The sequence below is a fragment of the Pristiophorus japonicus genome, chromosome 10, assembly GCF_044704955.1.
Source record: "Pristiophorus japonicus isolate sPriJap1 chromosome 10, sPriJap1.hap1, whole genome shotgun sequence".
Classification (NCBI taxonomy): Eukaryota; Metazoa; Chordata; class Chondrichthyes; family Pristiophoridae; genus Pristiophorus; species Pristiophorus japonicus.
The window spans coordinates 172,300,553-172,319,468 of NC_091986.1; the positions used below are offsets into that span (position 1 = coordinate 172,300,553).

The 18,916-nt window shown below is 42.8% G+C and overlaps 1 protein-coding gene across 2 annotated transcripts in view; it reads left to right on the forward strand.

The window, feature by feature from the left end:
- fryb (furry homolog b (Drosophila)) overlaps positions 1-18,916 on the forward strand; it is a 439,334-nt gene that overhangs the window by 345,585 nt on the left and 74,833 nt on the right. For both annotated transcript variants that reach the window (XM_070892324.1, XM_070892325.1), the window contains exons 45-50: positions 761-858; positions 958-1,128; positions 6,644-6,784; positions 9,220-9,399; positions 11,173-11,334; positions 11,516-11,590. In XM_070892324.1, the coding sequence (XP_070748425.1) occupies positions 761-858; positions 958-1,128; positions 6,644-6,784; positions 9,220-9,399; positions 11,173-11,334; positions 11,516-11,590 (827 nt within the window). The remainder of the gene's footprint in view (positions 1-760; positions 859-957; positions 1,129-6,643; positions 6,785-9,219; positions 9,400-11,172; positions 11,335-11,515; positions 11,591-18,916) is intronic.

Consider the following 18,916-nt stretch of genomic DNA (forward strand, 5'->3'; position numbering starts at 1 on the left):
ATCTTGATGACTGGGGGACAGTGCTGTGCGGTATGGATAGGCTGGTGGAGGACCTTTGTCTTGCTGATGTTTAGCGTAAGGCCCATGCTTTCGTACGCCTCAGTAAGTATGTCGACTATGTCCTGGAGTTCAGCCTCTGTATGTGCACAGACGCAGGCGTCGTCTGCATACTGTAGCTCGACAACAGAGGTTGGGGTGGTGTTGGACCTGGTCTGGAGACGGCGAAGGTTCAACAGGTTCCCACTGGTTCTGTAGTTTAGTTCCACTCCAGCGGGGAGCTTGTCGACTGTGAGGTGGAGCATGGCAGCGAGGAAGATTGAGAAGAGGGTTGGGGCGATGACGCTGAATCTGGTCATTATCACATTGCTGTTGGTGAGATTTTACTGTGCACAAATAGGCTGCCACGTTTCCTATATAACAACAGTCACTACACTTCAAAGAGTACTTCATTGGCTGTAAAGCACTTTAGGACATTCAGTGGTCATGAAAGGCGCTATATAAATGCAATTCTTTCGTTTTCAAGGAAGTAGAAACTCGTTGCTGAAGAAATTAAGACAACTGCACTGTTATAAATTGTAAAATATTTAAATTTATGGCAATACACGATCAAAAAGTTTATCTTTTCCAAATAATTATGATTAATAAATTCAGTAACTAAGTTTGAGTGATTATTATTAGAAAGTGGTCAAGAAATTAGCTTTAGAAATTGATTCGAATGCAGTTGTAGTTCAATTATCTTTCCATTATTTGTCTATTTCAGGATTCCCCTTGAATGTTCTCTGCCTCCTTCCACATTTGATTCAGCACTTTGATAACCCTACCCAATTCTGCAAGGATACTGCAGAGCGGATAGCCCAGGTTTGTAGTTTAGGTAGTACATTTAGCAAGCAGAAATCTTTTTAACAATCATGTTTTAAAATCTAAATATCTAATATGTTTATATTACTTCCATGTTAGGTTTGTATGGAAGAAAAGAACCCTAAGCTTTCCAACCTAGCACATGTAATGACTTTATACAAGACTCACAGCTATACACGAGATTGTGCTACATGGGTTAATGTCGTTTGTCGTTACCTTCATGAATCCTTTGCTGAAATCACTTTGAACCTGGTTACGTACCTGGCAGAGGTGTGTATAATATGTTTTATTAGTGGATACTATTTTGTATTCTTTCGATGCACATTGTTCAGTATTGTGTTCAGGTTTTATTTTAGCATGAAAAAAAACCCAAAAAAGCTGGAAACATGTAGCAGAATAGACAATTGAATGTTTTGAGTTTGTACAGTTCTGAAGACAGCTCCATCTTTCTCTCCACAAACACTGATTGACCTGCTGTACATTTCCAGCTTTTTGTATTTTGTTTCAGATATGTAGAATTTTTCTCTGTATCTATTTTAGCACCTTTGTTTAAATAATGAGTAGTAATGCAGAGTGAATCCAAACCCAAACTGACCTCAATTTGACAAGTTTAGATTAATTTGTTGAATGCTCAAATTTGGTCAAGTGAGCAATAAAATTATGTACTGTGCATTGGTACTGCTGTTTTAGCTAAAATCCTGTTCTGATAGTGTTTACATAGAAACATAGAAATTTACAGCGGAGAAGGAGATCATTTTGGCCCATCGTGTCCACGCCAGCCGACAAAGAGCCACACGGCCCTTGGGGTCAGCAGCCCTAAAGGTTACATATAAACCTATGAACAATGACAGAAAGGCAAAGAGCACCCAGCCCAACCAGTCCACCTCACACTACTGCAATATCCCTTATACTGAAACATTCTACACTCCACCCCAACCGGAGCCATGTGATCTCCTGGAAGAGGCAAAAACCAGATAAAAACCCAGGCCAATTTAGGGAGAAAAAATCTGCGAAAATTCCTCTCCGACCCTTCCAGGCGATCGAAACTAGTCCAGGAGATCACCCTGGCCGTATTCTATTCCCTGCAGTACTTACCATTATATCTGTGCCACACAAAAGGTCATCCAGTCTAATCCCAATTACCAGCTCTTGGTTCGTAGCCCTGCAGGTTTCTGCACTTTAAGTGCCCATCCAACAATCTCTTTAAAGTGGTGAGGGTTTCTGCATCCACCACTCTTCCAGGCAGCAAGTTCCAGATCTCCATAACCATCTGCGTAAAGAAGTCTCCCCTCAAATCCCCTCTAAACCTTCCACCAACCACCTTAAAACTATGCCCCCTCGTAATAGACCCCACCACCAATGGAAATAGGCCCTTACTATCCACTATGTCAATATTTTGTACACCTCAATGAGGTTTCCTCTCATCTCCTCTGTTCCAATGAGAACAAACCCAGCCTATCCAATCTGTCCTCACAACTAAGATTCTCCATTCCAGGCAGCACCCTAGTAAATCTCCTCTGCACCCTCTCTAGTGCAATCACGTCCTTCCTATAATACGGCGACCAGAACTGCAAGCAGTACTCTAGCTGTGGCCTAACCAAAGTATTATAAAATTTAAGCATAACCTCCCTGCTCTTGTATTCTTTGCCTCGGCCAATAAAGGCAAGCATTCCATATGCCTTCTTAACCACCTTATCCACCTGGCCTGCTACTTTCAGGGATCTGTGGACAAGCACTCCAAGGTCCCTTTGTTCATCTACACTATTAAGTGGCCTACCGCTTAATGTGTATACCCTTTCCTTATTAGCCCTCCCAAAGTGCATCACCTCACACTTCTCTGAATTAAATTCCATTTGCCACTGCTCTGCCCACCTGACCAGTAGATTGATATCCTCCTGCAGCCCATGACTTCCCTCTTCATTATCAACTACACAGCCAATTTTAGTGTCATCTGCAAACTTCTTAATCATACTCCCTATATTCAAATCTAAATCGTTGATATATATCACAAAAAGCAAGGGACCCAGTACTGAGCCCTGTGGAACCCTACTGGAAACATCCTTCCAGTCACAAAAACATCCACCAATCATCACCCTTTGCTTCCTACCTCCAAGCCAATTTTGGATACAACTTGCCACTTTGCCCTGTATGCCATGGGCTTTAACCTTCATGACCAGTCTACCGTGTGAGACCTTAACAAAAGCTTTGCTAAAGTCCATATATACTATATTGTACGCACTACCCTCATCGATCCTCTTGGTTACCTCCTCAAAAAATTCAATCAGGTTAGTCAAACACGATCTTCCCTTAACAAATCCATGCTGACTGTCCCTAATTAATCCTTGCCTTTCCAAATGTAGATTTATCCTGTCTTTCTGTATTTTTTCCAATAATTTTCCCACCACTGAGGTTAGGCTGACAGGCCTGTAATTACTCGGCCTATCCCTTTCTCCCTTCTTAAACAAGGATACTACATTAGCAGTCCTCCAGTCCTCCGATACCATGCCTAAATCCAAAGAGGACTGGAAAGTGATGGTCAAGGCCTCTGCTGTTTCCTCTTTTACTTCGCTCAACAACCTTGGATGCATTTCCTCCGGGCCTGGGGATTTATCTACTTTCAAAGCTGCTAAACCCCTTAATATTTCCTCTCTCCCTATATTTATTTCATCCAGAATATCACACTCCTCCTCAATAGCAATATCTGCATTGCCCCTTTCCTTTGTGAAAACAGATTCAAAGTATTCGTTAAGAGCCCTCCCAACATCTTCCGCCTCCACACAAAGATTACCCTCATGGTCTCTATTAGGCCCTACCCTTTCTTTAGTTACCCTCTTACTCTTAATATATTTATAGAACATCTTAGGATTTTCCTTAATTTTACCGATCAAGAATTTCTCATGCTCTCTCTTAGCATTCCTAATATCCTTTTTAATTTTGCCTCTGAACTTTCTATATTCCTCTAAAGATTCTACAGTATTTAGCCGGTGGTATATGACATAAACGTCACTTTTTTTCTTAATCCTCCCCTGTAAGTCTCTAGACATCCAGGGGGCTCTAGAATTATTTTTCCAAGCCTTTTTCTTTAAGGGCACATGTTTGGCTTGAGTCTGCCGGATCTCCTCCTTAAATGCCTCCCACTGTTCCGACATTGATTTACCCACAAGCATCTGTTTCCAGTCCACTATGGCCAAATCACTCCTTAACTTAGCAAAATTAGCTTTTTTCCAATTCGGAACTTTTATTCCAGGCCTATCCTTGTCCTTATCCATAACCAACTTGAATCTGACTGAATTATGGCCACTGGCACCCAAGTGCTTTCCCACTAATACCCCTTCAACCTGCCCAGCTTCATTCCCCAAAACTAACTCCAAGACCGCCCCCTCTTGAGTTGGGCTTGCTACATACTGACTAAAAACATATGATCAGCTACCACCAGCGGTTAAGATACAATGACAAGGTAAGTGTATACTATTTTTGATTTTAAAATGTTTTTATCCCTCTTGGTTTAATGGGTAGATGGTATTGTGAATGCTAGGAGCTGATGCTAGCGAGGACAAAGATGTGAAGCCTTGTGGTAATATGCATCCAATTATTTCTTGTATGAGGAGAGAAGTATACAACTTCTGCCTGGTTATCCAACCAAACTCTATAATAGTGGCTTCATCCACCTCAAGGAGCATATGAAATGGTAGCAGATCTTATTAATTTTCCTTAGCACAAAGGAGATTTGTCCCTATGCCCAAAAGAATGAAGAACTTTAGTTCTTATGACTTCGCCCAGCCATAGAATTCAGAGTTATTTACAATATACATTAATGATTTAGACAAAGGAATTGAATGTAATATCTCCAAGTTTGCAGATGACACTAAGCTGGGTGGCAGTGTGAGCTGTGAGGAGGATGCTAAGACACTGCAGGGTGACTTGGACAGGTTAGGTGCGTGGGGAAATGCATGGCAGATGCAGTATAATGTCGATAAATGTGAGGTTATCCACTTTGGTGGCAAAAACAGGAAGGCAGAATATTATCTGAATGGTGACAGATTAGGAAAAAGGGTGGTGCAACGAGACCTGGTTGTCATGGTATCAGTCATTGAAAATTGGCATGCAGGTACAGCAGGTGGTGAAGAAGGCAAACGGCATTTGAGTATAGGAGCAGGGAGGTCTTACTGCAGTTGTACAGGGCCTTGATGAGGCCACACCTTGAATATTGTGTACAGTTTTGGTCTCCTAATCTGAGGAAGGACATTCTTGCTATTGAGGGAGTGCAGCGAAGGTTCACCAGACGGATTCCTGGGATGGCAGGACTGACATATGAAGAAAGACTGTATTGACTCGGCTTATATTCACTGGAATTTAGAAGAATGAGAGGAGATCTCATAGAAACATATAAAATTCTGACGGGATTGGACAGGTTAGATGCAGGAAGAATGTTCCCGATGTTGGGGAAGTCCAGAACCAGGGGTCACAGTCTAAGGATAAGGGGTAAGCCATTAGGACTGAAATGAGGAGAAACTTCTTCACTCAGAGAATTGTGAACCTGTGGAATTCTCTACCACAGAAAGTTGTTGGGGCCAGTTCATTAGATATATTCAAAAGGGAGTTAGATGTGACCCTTATGGCTAAAGGAATCAAGGGGTATGGAGAGAAGGCAGGAATGGGATATTGAAGTTGCATGATCAGCCATGATAATATTGAATGGTGGTGCAGGCTCGAAGGGCCAAATGGCCTACTCCTGCACCTTTTTTCTATGTTTCTATATATGTTTCAGATTTAGGGGGCGAAATTACACTGTGTCCCGATTGGGGGTGGTACCCCGCTCGGGGCAGTACTTCCTGCAGCCGGCGCAGAAGTCCAGCTCCGGATGCTGAATTGGGCTTACCGCCCCTCAAAGGAATTGGAGCACAATCTAGCGCAGTTCACTTCCTTTAGGGGCGGTTCCAGCAGCGTTAACAGGACGAGTTGTGCAGTGTTACGTGGATGGTCTGCATAGCGCTGACGCGCTCCAATGCCCCTCCCCTTCGCCTAAAGGTGAGGGCCGATGTGCACTCTGCAGTGCCTCTGATGGCCTCCGCTGGACCACCACGGCAGCGTAGTACTGAGCGTGCAGCCCGGCACCCAAAACAAAGTGCCAGGCTGCAAGTTGGCAGCCCAGACCTCAGACAAAATCAGATAGGCTAGCTGACCCAAGAGTCGGCAAAAAAAGTAAGATGGCGGCGTGAAGCGCTGGCAACCTCCCCTTTAACATCTGCCCCGTGATCGGATGTTGGCCAGCCTTACAGGCAATTTCACATGCGAGGCAGTAAGGGATCCGCGTGCGCGCTGAAGGGTCGCCGTGCACGGCAATGATGTCATTGCTAGTTGCGCGGCTGCCCAGGGCATCTCCGCAAACCCCCAAGCAATTCCCCGGGAGCAGATAGTGGCGCCACCCCCCCCCCCGCCCAGGCAAAAAGTGTCTTGCACCCTGTTAGCGCCCCCCGGAGGTGCTAATGGGCCTCTGAAAATGGGGCAATTAGTTTGGAGGTCCATATTGTGGACCTCTAAATCAATCGTCCAAATTTACTAAAATGAGTGCTCAGAAAATGGTTTGATTTTACTCGGGAATATATACAAGAGTATAGATGTAGATGTATAAGGTAGATAGATTTGATGTTTATATACATGCATTAATCCAATTTTAGCAATATTTAGCATTCATTTAAATTAGTAACTTGACTATAATGGCATGAATAACAAAAGGTTAAATCAACTTTCAAATGAGTTAATGAATGCACTTTTGACCTAACAGTTGTTGGATAAAGGTCTTCTCAGCATGCAACAATCATTACTGCAGATCATTCACAGCCTTCTGAGCCATGTAGACTTATCATCTATACCTGTCAAGCAACTTAACATGGAAGTCCTGAAGATTATTGAAAAATTTATTCAGGTAAAATACTAACCAACAGCTGTGGTTTTTGCTGCTGACTCTCATGGAAGTTGGTGACAAAATAGCAAGACAAAGATAACAATAGAGTCACTTAATACTTTCAACATTGTAAGTTTTCCATGCTGTTACTTTAACACCCACTCCTTAACAATTAAGGAGTTGTCATTGACTGTTAACATGGCTTTCGTATTGTGTTCCATTGGTTGCAATAAATTCTTCATTGGTGAGCATTACTGCTGAGCTGAATTGGAGCTATTGGACTCAAATTTCCTCCCTGCCACAATGGCAATGAATCCTCGGCAGGGTGGGACTTCTCTCCGCCAAGTATTTGCACCCGACATTGGCTCACTTTCCAGGTCAGGAGTATTTACATATTTCAGGTAGACACCTGTATGACCACAGATTGAGGAAGGAAATCAACTGTAGACCATTGCCACAATGTAATTGGGCCCGCAGTTTCAGCAGAAGAGATTAAAAAATAAAGTGCCTTATTTTAAGAAAAGGTTAGGAACGGTAATCAATTGTAGTAAAAAAATTGGCCTTTTAAAGTTTAAATATCCACCAACTCCAAAATAAACTTGCACAGTTCCCTAGGATTCACAAATAGTTGATTGTATCTATATCGCTATTGAAGCACTTTCAGAAATGCCTTTGTGTACATAAATCAAAATAACTTTCACTTTCTTAATATGCAGATAGTATGTGATTACCAATGTCGAATATGTATGTTGATGCCAAGTAGACAATCATTCTGCAGCCATCTAACGTTACTGAGCTCTTACAAGGGTTTGAAGGCTTAATGGCTAATAGCTGGGCAATGTGGCCACTGTTTTGCAACCATGACTCATGATGACTTTACACAAGCTATGCACCAAGATTGAGGTGCTGTAATGAACCACATTCTTGGACTAGGGTGCTGATCACGCAGAAATTTGGCACACACAAGCAGATATTTAGGTGGCCAAAATGGGGACAGTGCTCTGGATGTCGCACAACATTGCAACTAGTAGAGGCAGTTTACCAATAATCAGCAGGCACCAGTGTAAAAGAAGAATAAAGAGGAGGCAACAACATCTATCTCCTGAGGAAGATGAACTAGTGGCACCACTTGATTGATGTCCTCTTTCATTGAGCTTCTGCACTTGGGTATTTGTCACATCCTGCTGGCCTCTGGAAATTTGTATAGCCCATGGTTGCCTGTGGCTTGTGGGAGAGAAGGGGAGAAGTCTGGGGCAGGGGAGGCCTAAACTTTCTTTGTGGGGCCCAGAGAAGCACTCCTGCTCCTCCTGGCCCCAAAAGGGAAGTTTTTTTTTAAAGTACCGTGCATGGTATCTTCTGGTCCTGGATCCTCTCTGTTCCTTGACTTTACCTGGTGAGAAAGCCCCAGCGGCTTCCACGTACAGGCCAGCATTAATTTAGCAGTCGGATCCCGATGACGTCATCTGCATATGTCAATGATGACCCCATGGCTTTGGGCAGGCAGGTTGGCTGGCTGTCCAGAAGGGCGGGTAAGTAATCCTGGGCATTTTAACTGCATACCTGCAAAATAAATAAATAACAACAACTGCACAACGCTCATGAAAGCCTGATTGGAACTTAAGGTAAAAAAACAAAGGAGCTGCAAGAATGGCCATTGAAGGCCAAATGTGTATATTTTTAAAGTCTTTGGGCTGGATCTTCGGTTACCTAAAGCCTCAGTTAGTGATCAGAGGGGGCGTTAATGCGAGCGTAAGAGATTACCGACCAGAAGCGCAGCGTTTAGTGCCCCAACCGAAAATTTGTTCGAGGCTCACCGGGGGCGCAAACCAGTAGCGCCTGGCTGCTGACGATCACTCCAATCATGACGTATTCCTGCTGCAATGCCCACGCTTGCGCCCTGGTCGGAAAATTAGATGTGGCCGCCTCATTTATCGGCCGCCAAGAACAACGTCTGGAAAAATAGTCAGTACAGGCTTGCAGAGTCGTTAACTGATGGCTACTTAACTGGTGAGGAAGCGCTTCCCTCTGAGGTCACTGTCAGTGCAACGTTTATACAAAGCACGGTGCGTGAGCCTCCCAAGTTTGTGCTGGCAGACAGACATAACAGGATAGGTTGAAAACAAGTGATTTTGAAAACTTTAATAGGTGCATTACTATGCTGCGCCTTTAAGACTCGGCTGTTGCCGGGGTCTGATTCGGAGTTCCGCGCATGCGCAATGCGTCCGCCAGATTTACCGACCAAACTTTGGATAGAAGCTTTAGACACCCATCCCCAAAGGGAACTCAAGTAGAGAAACATGAGGGGAAAAACATCCACACCACAGCATGATATGTGAACAATAAATGAAAGTGGACATGATGTCAATATTTGTACCAGTTTGGATTACAGACTTGGTATTCATCTTTAGTGAACCATAAATACTTGAAAATAATTCACGTTAGCTTTACCTTTACAGAGTGCTCATTGGAAGGAGGCCTTAAACATTCTTAAGCTAGTAGTCTATCGATCTGCAAGTCTGGTCTTGCCATCATGTCAACACAGTGATCCTTCTCAAGTAGATATGCATCGAATGTGGAAAAATGCTTCGAAAGAATTGCCAGGGAAGACATTGGAGTTTCGTTTTGACATTTCTGAGGTATCTTTTGTCTCTGAGCTGCTCTTCCAACCCCATATCCTTTCCAGCACAAAGACCTCTTACTTCTACTGTGTAACATCACCCAACTCTATCCTGCATCAGTTCATCTGCTACTGAAACCCCACTCATCCATGTCTTTGTCTTCTGCAGACTCGACTATTCCAGTGCTCTCCCTGCTGGCCACTCATTCTCCACCCCCATAAACTCATCCAAATCTCCCTTTCCTTGTTGACCGACATTGGTTCCAGTCCATCAATACTTCCAATTTAATATGCTCATCCTTGTGTTTAAATCCCTTCTTGGCTTTGCCCCTCCCTATCTCTATATTCTCCTCTAGCCCTCCAAACTCTAACTGCCTCCCGGCCGCCGCCCCCCCACCCCGCCCCCTGCGCCCCCCCCCCCCACCAGCAGAACTCTCCATTTCTCAGACTCTTACCTCATAACCATCTCCTCTCTTCACTCTTAAGCTCTCTTAAGCTATCTAATTCCTACCCTCTGGAATTCCTTCCCTAAATCTCTTTGCCTCTCCATATCCTGCTATTCCTTTAAGATCCTCCTTAAAACCCCCCTCTTTGACTAAGTATTCACCCCTCCTAATATCTCATTTTCTGGCTTGGCATCCATTTTTGTCTGATTATGGTTCTGTGAAATGCTTTTGGACATTGTTCTACATTAAAGGCACAATATAAATGTAAGTTGTTGTATTTAACTGTTGTATTCCTCAGAGCTGCTCCCACTCTGCCAACGTTACTTCACCAAAGGTGTGGTGGAAACCCCGTTTACAGATTTTTCATTTCCCACACCAGCGATCTTGTGGTCTTTCTGAGTGAAATTAGCAGTTAGTGCCAATTAAAGATAATTTTGTACTGCGGGCCCATGGCCAATGGGAACAATACTACCGAAACACTTTTAATCCTTTGCTGTATTTAATTAAACTTATTTATTACTGAGGGAAATAACATTTCTCAAACATCAGTTATTATCTGGAATAAATGGTTGTTTTATCTGTGAGTGAAAAAAGCACAAAATCAAATGGAAAAATCAAAATTTTATCAAGCCTCTTTATGGGTCCCTGGAACATAGAAAACATTTATTGCTAAATATAATCAATACAATGGGCTCAATAATTATAGTAGTACAAGTTTTTGAAACAAAAACTGAATATATATCTTTCATAAAAACAAGTGTCAATTTTTTATTTTATTTTTAACTGAAATTATTCAGTGCTGTGGCCTCAGATCATATTAATGCCAAATTGCAACACTGTATTGAGTAAATTTGGTCCCTGTTAGATGTTACTTTCAGATCATGAAATTGATGCCTGTTTTATCTGAAATTGTATAGTTAGCAAATTTAGTAATATATTATTAAGCATTTACGCCTGAAAAGAGCTTGAGTCTATAGTTGGTAGAGTACATATTGATCACTTCCGAGTCATGAAATAAACACTGATTGCTTCTATTAAATATTGATGGCTCATCCATTGACCCATAAAACAAGCTGATGAACAATTTCCATTTTTAATATCATCAAGCTTTTAAAAATTATTCTTTTCTAGTTCTTTTTTGGTTATTTTATATGTAACTTAAACATTACCTGCTGTCTCTTGCTATAAAATGCTGAATAGAGATCATGAATATCCTCAAGATATCATCTGTTAAGACCCACTTCCTAGTTTGTAGATTGTTTTTTAATGAACACAGGAAATTAAAGTCAGTTAATTAGTGATTTGTGGGATGAGGTTGATGTACAATTTTCTTGTTTTTTTTGGAGACTCCTGTGATTGGAAGAAGTTATGATGATCTGCATGGTCCCTCTGGGAGGGATGGAAAACCTAGGGCAATAGCTGTCACTCGAAGCACTTCATCCACCTCATCGAGCTCTAATTCAAATGTTTTGGTCCCTGTGAGCTGGAAGAGACCCCAGTTCTCCCAGGTATGCTTGAAATACTTAACCAGCTATGTGTCACAGCCACTTTCTTTGTTCTGGTTTAATTGAATCTCTAAGTGAAATGTTGTGTGATGTATACTGGTCACATAAAAAGCAAAAAAACATATGAAGAGAAGGAATGAGAAAGTGACATATTGCTTTAATTTTACCATGGCTTCGTTTACAGAAAAGAACACGAGAAAAATTGGTGAATGTTCTTACGTTGTGTGGTCAGGAAGTAGGCCTAACCAAAAATCCTTCTGTAAGTTGATCACTTTGTTTATGTTAGTAACTATTTAACTATAAGAAATTAATCAAACACAAATAATAATAAGTTTTTGCATAATTACCACTAAACCAGCTAAATATGCAAGTTTGACTCATTTAACTATTTACATTTTAGAAAAATAATAACTAGATCAAGTATGCAAGTTTACTGTTTGGTTTGAATGTTTATGTCTGAATTATAGGAATGCAATTTCTGCACAAAATGATCTGTGTTTTGTAGCCTGGGATAAAAGTATGGGTGAGTTCCCATCCCTCTGGAGAATGTTTTTAAACTTCAAAATCATTTTAAGAAATTAATTTCTGAATTAGTTACTTTCTGAATAAAAGTATGGGTGAGTTCCCATCCCTCTGGAGAATGTTTTTAAACTTCAAAATCATTTTAAGAAATTAATTTCTGAATTAGTTACTTTCTGAATCAGTTACATTTTAATCTATCCAGTTTCTACTTCAATACGAATCAACTGCAGTAAAAGAGGCATTAGCAAGAGCCTATCACATCTGTCATTACCATACTTGTTGCCATGGAAATAAGGGTCAAAGTTCACTTAGGTGGGCATGCACAGTTCCAGTGTTTTCAACTTGTCCATATTGCTGAGACGGTGGAACGGCAGGAATGCTCGTCACATTCATTTTTCCAAATAATTTTTTATCTTATATTTTAATTGTAAAATTAGGAAATCAACTGTCAACACCAATCAAGATATACCACTCTTTTAAAAGTTGCTATTTTCAAATACATTTTCTGTTTTTATATTCAAAGCAATTTTTTTCATTTTGTATGGCTTTAACTGTTGATTTTATACCTAATCAGCATTAGATAATTAAGCAAGTAACAATTAGAACATTTTTCTCATGTACATTTCATAATTTGTATGGATTTCGGGATATCTATTACCCAATTTTAGTTTTGGCTTATTCATAATTTTATCGCCAAAATAAGTTTTTCTAGGTTTTATGCATTACTCCAGTCTTGCCCATTAGTTGTACATGATTTGTGATGGATCTAGCACAAACTCCCAAAAAAATTCACGAAGCTTGCAGTGGCCCAATAGCATGTCAGATTAGTGCACCTACACATAGTACAATGGAAAAGTTGGACATAGGTTTTCTCCTATAATTTTCCATTGTCTGCTGGATCATCAGAACAATTTATCAAACTGAGGTGAGGTATTTTTCCAGTAGGAGAAAATTCAGATGGCAAATTAACCCAGGCTACTATTGCGCAGGTGGGTGGGACTGCACTCGTCTGGTTCCATTCTTATCTATCTAATCGTAGCCAGAAAATCACCTGCAACAGCTTTTCTTCCCACTCCTGCAACCTTACCTCTGGTCCTCTCCAAAGATCTATCCTTGGCCCCCTCCTATATCTCATCTACCTGTTGCCCCTTGGCGACATCATCCGAAAACACAGCGTCATTTTCCACATGATTGCTGATGACACCCAGCTCTACCTCACCACCACTTCTCTTGACACCTCCAAGGTCTCTGATTTGTCAGACTGCTTATCCGACATCCAGTTCTGGATGTGCCAAAATTTTCTCCAATTAAATATTGGGAAGAATAATGCCATTGTTTTCGGTCCCTGCCACAAACTCCATTCCATAGTCACTAACTCCATCCCTCTCCCCAACTTCTGTCTGAGGCTGAACCAGACGGTTCATAACCTTGGTGTCATATTTGACGCTGAACTGAGCTTTTGACCATATATCCACAGCATAACTAAGACCGTCTATTTCCACCTCCGTAACATCGCCCTTCTCCGCCCTTGCCTCAGCCCATCTGCTGCTGAAACCCTCGTCCACGCCTTTGTTACCTCTAGACTTGACTATTCCAATGCACACCTGGCTGGATTCTGGGGCAGTCCCAGCGGATTGGAAACCCGCAAATGTAATGCCCTATTTAAAAAAGGAGGCAGGCAAAGAGCAGGAAACTATAGACCAGTTAGCCTAACATCTGTCATTGGGAAAATGCTGGAGTCCATTATTAAGGAAGAAGTAGCGGGACACTTGGGAAAGCATGATGCAATCAAGCAGTCGGCATGGTTTTATGAAAGGGAAATCACGTTTGACAAATTTGCTGGAGTTCTTTGAGGATGTAACGAGCAGGGTGGATAAGGGGGAACCAGTGGATGTGGTGTATTTAGATTTCCAGAAGGCATTCGATAAGGTGCCACATAAAAGGTTACTGCACAAGATAAAAGTTCACGGGGTTGGGGCTAATACATTAGCATGGATAGAGGATTGGCTAACTAACAGAAAACAGAGAGTCGGGATAAATGGGTCATTTTCCGGTTGGCAAACAGTGACTAGTTGGGTGCCGCAGAGATCGGTGTTGGGTCCTCAATTATTTACAATCTGTATTAATGACTTGGATGAAGGGACCGAGTGTAATGTAGCCAAGTTTGCTGATGATACAAAGATGGGTGGGAAAACAAATTGTGAGGAGGACACAAAAATCTACAAAGGGATATGGACAGACTAAATGAGCGGACACAAATTTGGCAGATGGAGTATAATGTGGGAAAATGTGAGGTGATCCACTTTGGCAGAAATAATGGAAAAGCAAATTATAATTTAAATGGAGAAAAATTGCAAAGTGCTGCAGTACTGAGAAACCTGGGGGTCCTTGTGCATGAAACACAAAAAGTTAGTATGCAGGTACAGCAAGTAATCAGGAAAGCAAATGGAATGTTGGCCTTTACTGCAAGGGGGATAGAGTAGAAAAGCAGAGAAGTCCTGCTACAACTGTACAAGGTATTGGTGAGGCCACATCTGGAGTACTGTGTACAGTTTTGGTCTCCGTATTTAAGGAAGGATATGCTTGCATTGGAGGCTGTTCAGAGAAGGTTCACTAGGTTGATTCCGGAGATGAGGGGGGTTGACTTATGAGGATAGGTTGGGCCTATACACATTGGAGTTCAGAAGAATGAGAGGTGGTCTTATTGAAACTTATAAGATAATGAGGGGGCTCGACAAGGTGGATGCAGAGAGGATGTTTCCACTGATGGGGGAGACTAGAACTAGAGGGCACAATCTTAGAATAAGGGGCCGCCCATCTAAAACTGAGATGAGGAGAAATTTCTTCTCTCAGAGGGTTGTAAATCTATGGAATTCTCTGCCCCAGAGAGGCAGGGTCATTGAATATATTTAAGGCGGAGATAGACAGATTTTGATCGATAAAGGAGTAAAGAACATAAGAATTAGGAACAGGAGTAGCCCCTCGAGCCTGCCCCGCTACTCAACAAGATCATGGCTGATCTGGCCGTGGACTCAGCTCCACTTACCCGCCCGCTCCCCATAATCTTTAATTCCCTTATTGGTTAAAAATCTATCTATCTGTGATTTGAATACATTCAATGCGCTAGCCTCAACTGCTTCCTTGGGCAGAGAATTCCACAGATTCACAACCCTCTGGGAGAAGAAATTCCTTCTCAACTCGGTTTTAAATTGGCTCCCCCATATTTTGAGGCTGTGCCCCCTAGTTCTAGTCTCCCCGACCAGTGGAAACAACCTCTCTGCCTCTATCTTGTCTATCCCTTTCATTATTTTAAATGTTTCTGTAAGATCACCCCTCATCCTTCTGAACTCCAACGAGTAAAGACCCAGTCTATTCAATCTATCATCATAAGGTAACCCCCTCATCTCCGGAAAGAGCCTAGTGAATCGTCTCTGTACCCCCTCCAAAGCTAGTATATCCTTCCTTAAGTAAGGTGACCAAAACTGCACGCAGTACTCCAGGTGCGGCCTCACCAATACCCTATACAGTTGCAGCAGGACCTCCCTGCTTTTGTACTCCATCCCTCTCGCAATGAAGGCCAACATTCCATTCGCCTTCCTGATTACCTGCTGCACCTGCAAACTAAGTTTTTGGGATTCATGCACAAGGACCGCCAGGTCCCTCTGCACCGCAGCATGTTGTAATTTCTCCCCATTCAAATAATATTCCCTTTTACTGTTTTTTTTTCCAAGGTGGATGACCTCACATTTTCCGACATTGTATTCCATCTGCCAAACCTTAGCCCGTTCGCTTAACCAATCTAAATCTCTTTGCAGCCTCTCTGTGTCCTCTACACAACCCGCTTTCCCACTAATCTTTGTGTCATCTGCAAATTTTGTTACACTACACTCTGTCCCCTCTTCCAGGTCATCTATGTATATTGTAAACAGTTGTGGTCCTAGCACCGATCCTTGTGGCACACCACTAACCACCGATTTCCAACCCGAAAAGGACCCATTTATCCCGACTCTCTGCTTTCTGTTAGCCAGCCAATTCTCGATCCATGCTAATACATTTCCTCTGACTCCGCGTACCTCTATCTTCTGCAATAACCTTTTGTGTGGCACCTTATCGAATGCCTTTTGGAAATCTAAATACACCACATCCATCGGTACACCTCTATCCACCATGCTCGTTATATCCTCAAAGAATTCCAGTAAATTAGTTAAACATGATTTCCCCTTCATGAATCCATGTTGCGTCTGTTTGATTGCACTAAAGGATTATGGGGAGCGGGCAGGGAAGTGGAGCTGAGTCCATGATCAGACCAGCCATGATCTTATTGAATGGCGGAGCAGGCTTGAGGGGCCAAATGGCCTATTCCTGCTCCTATTTCTTATGTTGTTTTTCTACCCTACGTAAACTTAAGGTGATCCAAAACTCGTCTGCCTATGTCCTAACTCGCACCAAGTCCCGTTCACCCATCACATTGGCTCCTGATTAAGCAATGCCTCGATTTCAAAATTCTCATCCTTGTCTTCAAATCCCTCCCATGGCTTCGCCTATGCCTATCTCTGTAATCTCCTTCAACCCCACAACTCCCCGAGATGTCTGCGCTCTTCTAGTTCTGCCCTCTTGAGCATCCCTGATTATAAGCACTCAATCATTGGTGGCCATGCCTTCTGTTGCCAAGGCCATAAGCTCTGGAATTCCCTGCATAAACACCTCCGCCTCTCTACCTCTCTTTCCTCCTTTTGGACACTCATGAAAACCTACCTCTTTGACCAAGCTTTTGGTCACCTGCCCTAATTTCTTATTATGTGGCTCGGTGTCAATTTTTTTGTCTCATAATACTCCTATGAAGCTTTACTACATTAAAGGCGCTATATAAATATAAGTTCCAGCAATCAAATGAAGGATAGCTTTGTTATAGGCCTGGTATAGGTAAGCTGTTATAGGTAACCTTGTTATAGGTGACCTGAAACTTCAGAGAGAGGGAATAGTGTATGTCACAAAGAGGGGGAGAATTAACCAATGAAAGGGATCAAATTAAAATGTAAAATTAGCACCTATTTTAAAGTTAAGTAAAACCACGCAATCTCTTTCCAAATCATTAGAAGAAGAGAAATACATTGTATATGTTCTGTGATCACAAATATGTTTGGTCAGATTTTTAAATTTCATCTTTTTAAGCCCCTCTCCCCAGTTTCCACCCTCGACAGTGTGAGGATCTCATGGACCTCTTTGTCTCTAAGATTGAGACCATCCGTTCAGCCGCCTCTGCCTCTACCCTTCCTTCCCCGAGCCCACCGTGTCAAACTTCCTCTACGGAAGCCCCCTGCCCTATGCTCTGTCCTCACATCTTTCTCCAGTTTCTCGTCGATCTCCCCTCATGATCTTTCCGAGTTCATCCTGTCCATGAGACCCACTTCTTGCTCCCTTGACCTTATTCCCACCAAACTGCTGACCACCCAACTTCCTTTTCTGGCTCCCATGTCAGTTGACATTGTTAATGGTTCGTTCAGCTCAGGTACTATCCCCTTGTACCTCAAATCTGCCATCATCACCCCTCTCTGTCCTTGCAAATTACGGCCCCATCTCCAACCTCCCTTTCCTCTCCAAAGTCCTTGAACGTGTTGTCCCCTCCCAAATCCGTGCCCATCTTTAGCACAATTCCATGTTTGAATCCCTCCAATGCAGATTCCGTACCTGCCACAGTACCGAAATGGCTTTTATCAAAGTCACAAATTACACCCTTTGTGATTGTGACAAAAGCAAACTATCCCTCCTCGTCCTTCTTGACTTATCTGCAGCCTTTCACACAGTTGACCACTCTATCCTTCTCCTAAGCCTCTCCACCGGCGTCCAGCTGGGTGGAACTGCATTTGCCTGGTTCCATTCTTACCTATTAAACCATAGCCAGAGAACCACCTGCAACGGCTTCTCTTCCCACCCCGCATCGTTACCTCTGGTGTCCCCCAAGGATCTATTCTTGGCCCCCTCCTATTTCTCATCTACATGTTGCCCCTTGGCAACGTCATCCGGAAACACTGCGTCAGTTTCCACATGTACGCTGATGACACCCAACTCTACCTCACTACCACTTCTCACGACCCCTCCTGTCTGACATCCATTTCTGGATGTCATGTATCTCACATTACTGTATATAATTGTATCTTACCATGCTATACATGACTGTAACTGGATATGACCTGTAACATTAAGCATACCTTACCACCAGGGGTGCGCTTGCAGGAGACACTCCATACCTGTCCCACTGAGGTATATAAAGGGAGGTCTCAGGCAAGTGCAGCACTGGAGAGCTGGAATTAAAGGTGCAGGTCCTGAGTGACCTTGACTTCAGCATGTGTCTCGTGTAAGTCAGTACATTAGAGTCAGGACTTAACAGTGGCAATGAGTTATGGGATCACAGAATCCACAGAATGGCTACCAACAGCTCAGATGAGAAATACAATGCTGGAGACAATTGGGATGACTTTACAGAAAGGCTCCAGCAAAGCTTTGTGACCAAAGACTGGCTGGACGACGATAAGGCAGACAAGAGAAGAGCCCATCTCTTGACCAGCTGTGGCTCGAAAACATACGCTTTAATGAAAGACCTGCTGGCATCCGAGAAACCAGCAAGCAAGTCGTTTGAGGAGTTGAGCACACTGGTGAGAGACCACCTGAAGCCGGTGAGCAGCCTACACATGGCCAGACACAGGTTCTACAACCACAGACGCTGTGTGGGCCAAAGCATACCCGACTTCGTGGCGGAACTTCGGAGGCTGGCTAGTTCATGTGAGTTCCCCGATGAACTAAGGAGAGAAGTACTGAGAGACGTTTTTATTGAAGGAATAGGCCATGTAGGCATATTCCGAAAGCTTATAGAGACTAAGAACTTAACTCTAGAGGCAGCAACACTGGTCGCACAGACGTTCTTGGCAGGCTAAGAAGAAACGAGGCTGATCTATACTTCGGGTATGACAACCAATGAGGCATCGGAACAAGGGGTTCACATTGTGAAACAAACCGCTACCCCCACACACAGACAAAGGCAGGAGAGCAGGCCTTCAACAGCAGA